Source organism: Chinchilla lanigera, unplaced genomic scaffold, assembly GCF_000276665.1.
Source record: "Chinchilla lanigera isolate Chin_1 unplaced genomic scaffold, ChiLan1.0 scaffold00004, whole genome shotgun sequence".
In the NCBI taxonomy this organism is placed as follows: Eukaryota; Metazoa; Chordata; class Mammalia; order Rodentia; family Chinchillidae; genus Chinchilla; species Chinchilla lanigera.
In genome coordinates, this window is record NW_004955405.1 from 19,181,620 (window position 1) to 19,189,670 (window position 8,051).

Sequence of the window (8,051 nt, forward strand, 5' to 3'; positions counted from 1 at the left end):
GCCAAGTATGGACTAAAACCTCCACAAACTGTAAGAGAAATAAACCTTTCGTTCCTTAATTTTGGGCATCAGGTATTTTGTTCCAGCAAGGAGAGAAAAGTAACCAAGGCCTACACAAGATGGATGTGAAGCAAATTTTGTTAAATTCTGTAGAATATTGACTTCATGATATCATCTCTAAGTTCAAAAGGTACAGGGAAAGCATTTGGGGCACAGGGGAAAGAACAGTCCTTCATAAGTCAGACATATATTGACCAACACTTAAAACACTGTAATGGAAGAGAGAAAAGAAATTGTGTGAATGAATTATTTTTACATGTGAACTATAAATGATCAATAAACATAGGAGAGGGCATTGCTTCTCACTCATGATCAATAGCATCCAAACTAAAGTTAGATATTTTTCTTAATTAGACTTGCAGAAATTAAGAAGGGATTCATAGTATGCAGACTAGTGTGAGACTTTGCCAAAATGAGCACTCTTAGATATTGTTGATGTGAACCTAAATAATAATGATTTAAAATTTGGAAGGGTAAATATTTTGGAGTAATAATCATTAATTTAGAAAAGTATTCAACCCATTTGTCTTAACAGCCATGCAATTTAACTAGCAGAAATAAAAGTACCATTATCAAAAGTTATTTGGCTAGGGATAACTACTGATTAGTCTTATATTAAGAGGAAAAATCAAGGTACAGAACACCAAATAGTTTATACAAGGAAGTAAAAACTTTTAATGGAAGTCATAAAATTTTGCTATAATAGTGTAAGCTAATAAGAGAAAAACAGAGGCTTCAGAACTAAACCAGAAAATACCAAGGCATGTCAAAGCTGGATTTCTTACATAGAGAAGGGAGTGAACACTACTGTGTATGGATGGCCCCTTCAAGACCAGAAGGATGGCCCCTTCAAGACCAGAGAGCTCATACCTTAGCTGAAGGATTGATGTTTCACCACCGATCTGGTAACAGCTACAGGACATGAGGAACATGGAGTTAGCTCTTCAGTGAATTTCACTTCTCCTTCTCCCTTCCTGTTCTCAGTTTTATTGCAAACCATCTTGTACATACCTGAGAGACATTCTGAAGTTTTCATTTAAAGTTGGTTCATACTCAGATATTTTTCTATATTACTCATGACGATATCAATCATAATCCCAAACTCCACAAGAAAACCAATCCCAAAATACACAATATGTATCAGTATCTGAACAATTTTATAATAACACATTTTATCTTTAATGGTAAGTGGTTTATCTATATTGCTAACTGAATTAGATTACTGAGATTTTTATTAAGATAATTTTATAAGCACAGTCCTCTTACTGAAATACTATATATTTGAGACAAAATTTATTTTTGATGTGTATTTTCCAGATAATTATTTTGATTCTGCATTATCTATGGAAAAAATCTGAGTTATTCTTATCATATATACATACTTATCTGCAAGATTTTGCAGGGAACATTAGGGCAAGAAGGTAGTGATGCGAGGTGGCAGTGAAAAATATGCTTGAGAAGTAATTTTCAAAATAGGCATAATTCAGTTAGATTCTTTAGTGTATTCCCAGCTTTAGATATCTGAACCGCATTAGCTCTTATGTAGTGTGATGACTGACCTACGAATGACAGGTTTATGAGACTGGGTAAACCTCTTCAACAAGGGGTCTTTTTCTGAGACTAACAGACATAGCATTAAGAATTTTAAAGGCTCCTCTTCTATGATCTGAGAGAAGTTAAGAAAATTCTCCCCATTGCTTCTGAAAGAAAATGTCCATTGAAACTGTTTAGATTGCTGAGTAGCTTAGATAAGTGGTGGTGAACCTATGGCATATGTGCTACAGCAGGTTGTTTGTCACCATTGCAAGCACTGAAGGTTCGCCATCAGTGGGCTACGTAATCCCATGTCTCCAGTCACACAGTGTGAATCCATACTTTTCTGACTATAGTAAACTATGCAACTGTTTTTGAAATAACACTACTTGTATTTATATTTGGAGTAAACTGGCACTTCTGTAATCATAAAACTGTGAATGAAATTTATCTCTTTATGGAGATCCTTAATTCAAATAAAGTCTATTATCCCTTTTAGTGACTCAGGGATTCAGATATGTCAGTGGTAAGGAAAGAACATTCTATTCAGTGGAGATACCCACTTACTTCTTGGGAGCCTTGCAGTTTTGTTTTTGTTTTTTTTTCTATTTTTATTTTTTTGAGTCTTGTGTTTTTAAAGAAGAAAAATATGAGATTACATGAAATACTCCCTTTCTGTGATATGAATCATACTACCCTATCTAAATAGTTTAATAATTAATTTTATTATTTAGAAAAATCTAAATATCTTTGTAAATGCTTTTAGCACTACTACATACATTTTTTTCCTTTGATTTTATGTATTAGTCTTCCAAAACTATTGAAACTGGGGTAAAGTAACTGAAATTAAAAAATTGGGATGCAATAAAATTTCCAATATTTTGTTCTTTTGACTTTGTTTCCCCCTCTCTTGAAATTTTGCTACTTACCTGAAGAATTTTAAGTCAACATTTATTTTGTTTGTTTTCTTTTTCTGGAATGACATTTACAATATTTCAAAGACTATGCCTGAGTGAGGATATGAGCTCTATTATCTTATTTTTGCTGGCTGGGGATTTAGCTCAGAGGCATAATGCCTACCTGGCAAGCACAAGGTCATGAGTTCGATTTCCAGTATTGGGAAAATACCTGCTACCCAAAAACAAAAACAAAAAAATTATCTTCTTTTTGGTATGATACACATACATTGTTTTCAAAATAATTTCTGTTCAATAAGTAAAGGATAGCCCATAGATTCTGTATTTTATTTAATTAATTTATTTATTTATTTTGGTTTTTCTCCGGTACCTGGAACTGAACTCATGACCTTGCACTTGCCAGGCAGGCACTTTGCCACTGAGATAAATCCCCAGCCCCAGATTCTGTATTTTAGATGTTCCTACTCAATGTCTACTGTTTCTTTGGTTTGGTCTGAAGAAAATGTCACTTTTATAAATGTATGAAATGGGTTTGTTAGATGAAGGAATAGTATAAATAAGACTTTAGAAGAGCAACTTTTAGAAGAACAAATATTTGAACTACTAAGGCCTCAGTATAAAAAAGAATGCTATAATTACATTGAGTACATAATGTTAGAGAACCGTTAAAATTGACCCAAGCAAACCATAATTATGAACTCATTACCACAAGATATACTGCACATACTTGAAAGCAAGTGACATTAATTTATTAAAGTAATCTGAAATTCACTATGTTCAATCTTTTGAGATAAGGGACATCTTTATCCTATTAATCTAGATTAAGTTTTTGGCTATGTATATTGCTTATTTTTAATGTACGTGTGCCCATACGTGACATGGTAATTTTCAATTTAAAAGTTAGTTGTAAAGATAACACCCTTTTTTCTCTCTTAGGGATAGATCATCATTAAAAACAATTAATGTAACTGAAACCGCCTTAGAGTTTTCAGATTTGGACTACAATGTTGAATATAGTGCCTACGTAACAACCAGCACTAGATTTGGTGATGGGAAAATTAGAAGCAGTGTCATTAACTTTCGAACCCCAGAGGGAGGTGAGTTCCTGTGCATGTAAGACAATTGAAATCATGCTCTACTTAGAAAGTATCAAATACCAAAAGGCATTATTGAGCCTTTAAACTGTATCTGCTTTCTAGTTCAGTGATGGAGAAAGCAAGTTGATCTTTCTGTGCCTCAATTTTGCGTCCTGTTTTTTTCTTTTTGCGGTACTGGACATTGAACTCACAACCTCGCGCTTGCCAGGCAGGTGCTTAGGCCACTGAGCTATATGCCCAGCCCCCAATTTTGCATCTGTAACATAGAGAAAAGTATCTACTTTGCAGGGTTCCTATGATGATTAAATAAATTTATATTTATAAATGTATTCTACACTATATTTACTTGACAGATAATAGGAATTTTGTGTATGTTAAAAGAAACAAAATAAAATACACACAGTCAGCTGTTTGCCTTTGACCTCTATTATATATTTTCAAAACTGTAAGCTAAAGTTCTGCTTTATGTGTTCTATTTTCAAAATTTGTTATACTGCTGCTTTCAAATTCATGGCAGTGGGCATGTTTCAAAAAAGGAGAAAGATTTATACAATCTGAAGAGAAACCAGAGTATATTGTGGGCAGGTTTCAGAGTAATAGTTTATGACTGTTGTGTCCTCTCTTGAATATTGGTACGGCAGAAAAATGGAGAAATGGGCCAATGTGTCTTGTGTATTTCATTTGTGACATCTAAATAGATATTATTCATAATTTAAGCTTATTTTGAAAAATAATTATCAGTTTAACTTACCAAATTTAGGTAGAAATTACACATTTCAGAGATTACTTGAGACCATAATTTAAGTTTTTCTTTAACTCTTTGTTTTATAGCACCCAGTGACCCTCCAAAAGATGTTCATTACGTAAATCTTAGTTCAACATCAATAATTCTCTTTTGGGTGCCTCCCTCAAAACCCAATGGAATTATACAATATTATTCTGTTTATTACAGAAATACTTCAGGAAATTTCATGCAGGTAAGACCTAAATTTTTTCTTACCACATTTTTTACATTCTTAGCTTAAACAATACATAATACAAATTTCTAAATGACAGAAGACATTATTTACTTTAGACTGATGATTGTGCACAAACATACAAAACTCCCAGTGGCATACAAAAATGTGGTGGAGTAATGTCAGATGCATTTTAATCTTCCTTTTCATATAACACACACACACAGACACACACACACACAGAATTTCTGTGTCCAGCTTAATTTGTATTAAGAACGATGAAGTTGCCACTTACTTAAAATTTTAAGTGAAGGTAGCTCTCGTTTATACTTCCTTCAAAAATTGTTCTCTAAAATGTTGATTGTTTCATTTATTCTTAAAGCTATTTCTTAGCTAAAAATACATCTGGATTTATTTGTGCATGATGCAAATAGTTTTGGTATTAGGATATGTTTGTGTATTTTCTTCAATTAAAAATATTTTCTGTTATTGGCAAGAGAGGTCGCTATTGTCACCATAACAATGCACATTATTATTGTTTAGTATCAGGTACAATGGAGACAACAGGGAACATGGTTATTTGCTTTGTGATATGTGAGGTTCTAGGTTTACAGTCTGTAGATAGACATTGCCTGTTATGTGAAGGATAATGCCCATGAAAGTATTTGAAATGTATTTCAGAGAGAGAAATATCTTCAATTTTTCAGCAAGAGTATGTGATTTCTCCAAATTAAATTTTTCACAAAATTCTAATACATAGAAAGAACAAAATTTGACTGGTGGTGATTAAAAAAGAAAGGAGGAGAATTAGAATATGATTTGGAAAACCGATTTTGGATAAATAATGCAATTTACAAAATACACACTTGGCTGCTAGAAACTAAAGACTGCATTGGATTGTGAATTTGGCAATTCTTATTTCTTTGGATCTTTTTAAGCAAAACTAGGATAGAGAAACATCTCCATTCTTCTGAGTTACCTGACCACAATTGTGAGTGACAGTCCAAGAGTCACTGCTGTCAGCTGTGATGATCTGGAGACAAAAGCAAGCTTGCTTTAGTGCCCTGTAGTGTAGTGTTGGCTAATGAACAGGGTCAGGGCAGAACTTTGCAGGTCACCTAGGCAGAGCCTAGCAGAGAGCGAAAGTGAGAAGGTTAGTTTAGGGCCGTGGTGGTAAATTTTAGAGCTTTCAGAGATAACACAGCCTGGGGGTGTGCAAGTGTAACTATTTAAAACTAATGCCATGAAAGAAAACTTTACTGAAAACCTGAAAATATATAGATATGGACTCAGAAGTTTTAAAATACAACATTTTAAGAGCAGTAGGAAAAGGGAGAGTTTGGTTTGCTCCTTCTCTGTACATCAAAGAGCTTTTGCTGTTTCTTTTGTTCTGCTGTTTATGAAAGAAAAATGGAGATTTTCAAGAGAGTTTATTTTTCCCTACACTGTTGTTTAAAAATTTAACAGTATTTCATTTTACCATGAACAGAATTCAAATTGCAGGTTTTTCTTCTTTTCTTTTATTGGCACATGTTTGTAGTACACAACGGTTACATTCACTGTGGGGTGTTGGTACAGTACATGGTATTTCTTAATTCCTATTTTTTAAACCTGCTTCCTACCCCTCCATTCCCCTTCCCCTCTGCAGCTTTTAGAACCATTCAGTTACAACAACTGACCTCCATGTATACATATGTTTGCTGTATATGGACACGCTTAATAAAATCATTGCAAACCATTTCTACACTTCTGAATCTTAGCAAAGTGGTTTTGCTTCTATACAATTTAATTATGGCTTGTACATGACTATATTTTGATTCTCCTTCTCACCATCTGAATAATCAAGTGAGAGCATCTATGTATAGTTTCAACACGATCTTATAAACTTCCAAATTCAACCTGGGTGTATAATATGATCAAATTTGATATTCATATGTCTTAGAATATGTTACCTTTTAAATAATCATAAGAATGCTTTTAAGTGTGACAGCTGCAAGAAGGCACAGACTAACAATGTTAAAACCTTTCAAACTATAGTCTCATATTGCTTAATGTTCATTCGTACTTTAATATATTCTTAAAGTTACTGTTAAAAATAGCACCAGTGTCTTCTGATTTTCTGCTTTGGATTGGTAGACTAGAAGGTCTCTGAATGAAAACCATGCAGCTTAATGAGTATATAGCTTTTTTTGTTGTTCCTTTCTCTTCTTTCTCCTTCCTACAGAACATTGCAGAATACCCTGTGTCTATCGTGTTACACTCTGAACCCTATTTCAGATTACTCTCATTTTAACTCCCTTATATCACAGCATACACCTCGAAAAAAAGACCAATGACCTTTATCTTTCCTTTTGCTGATGAGTGTCATGCATAGGTTTGCTGCTCAGTAAATATTTCAATCAAAAAACCCCCATAAAATTCTTATAATAGACCACTATTCAGTACTTAGTTATAATTTTGGAGCATTCAATTATGGAGTGACCTTTTCTTCTTATCTTGATGAATTTAATCACTACTGCTCCTTGGCAATGCATCTTATTCTTCCTACAGTTTTCACACATTTTCTTTTGTGTAGGATATTAGCTCTCCTACACTTTTAATTTTTACCAGTTTATGTCATCTCCTCACATAGCATGACATTCTATGTCTCATATTTTAAAAAGTGCTAAATGAATGTTGGTTGATTAATCAAGTTTGAAAACCTTTACTAAATGCCATCTGACTGTGTTTATATAAGCGAAAATGTAGCCTTAAATAATTTGGGCCAAAAGGCATTACTAGGCAAAAATAATTGGATGAGTGAAATAAAGGACTGAAAATGAAGATGTGTTATATACATCATATATATGCCAACTGCTCCAAACAAATGTAACCATCATATACTGCAAATATACACTACTAAAAAAAGGCTGGGCATGGATTTAGTGGTAGAGAGAAAAGCTCTGGGTTCAGTCCTCAGTACTGCAAAAAAGTCAAAATGCTAACAGATTTCATTTTGTTAAAGAAAAGGCACACAGAGACTTCAGTTTAAATATTTAAAGATCTCCATGGCAAGCATATTTGTGGGTTCCCAAGGGGGGGGGGAAACAGCGATCTGCTTTTAGCTTAATGAGAACATATCATTTCAAAGTGAAATAGCTATATTAAAATGTTTATCTCAGATTATGTAAGTTATGATTACTAGAATTCCAGCTACATTAGAATTACTTTAGAAATCTCTCCCAAGTCTTTACCTGTTTATGATCTCTTTAATATCCTTTATTTTTTATTACTTTTTGCCTCAAAATTCCTTATCTTTTAAGAAGTACAGTGGTCATAACATTTGTCCTACATAAGTACCCACTGCCAAAATATTTTTAACCACTGATAGCTTTCTTACCTTCCTTCCTTCTTTCCTTCCTTCCTTCCTTCCTTCCTTCCTTCCTTCCTTCCTTCCTTCCTTCCTTCTTGCCCCCTCCCTTCTTTCTTCTTTCTTTTTCTCTTTCTTT

General features: G+C 33.5%; 1 protein-coding gene across 2 annotated transcripts in view; it reads left to right on the forward strand.

The window, feature by feature from the left end:
- Ptprq (protein tyrosine phosphatase, receptor type, Q) overlaps positions 1–8,051 on the forward strand; it is a 194,715-nt gene that overhangs the window by 57,715 nt on the left and 128,949 nt on the right. For both annotated transcript variants that reach the window (XM_005374365.2, XM_013517925.1), the window contains exons 18-19: positions 3,447–3,607; positions 4,439–4,584. In XM_005374365.2, coding sequence (XP_005374422.1) covers positions 3,447–3,607; positions 4,439–4,584 — 307 coding nt within the window. The remainder of the gene's footprint in view (positions 1–3,446; positions 3,608–4,438; positions 4,585–8,051) is intronic.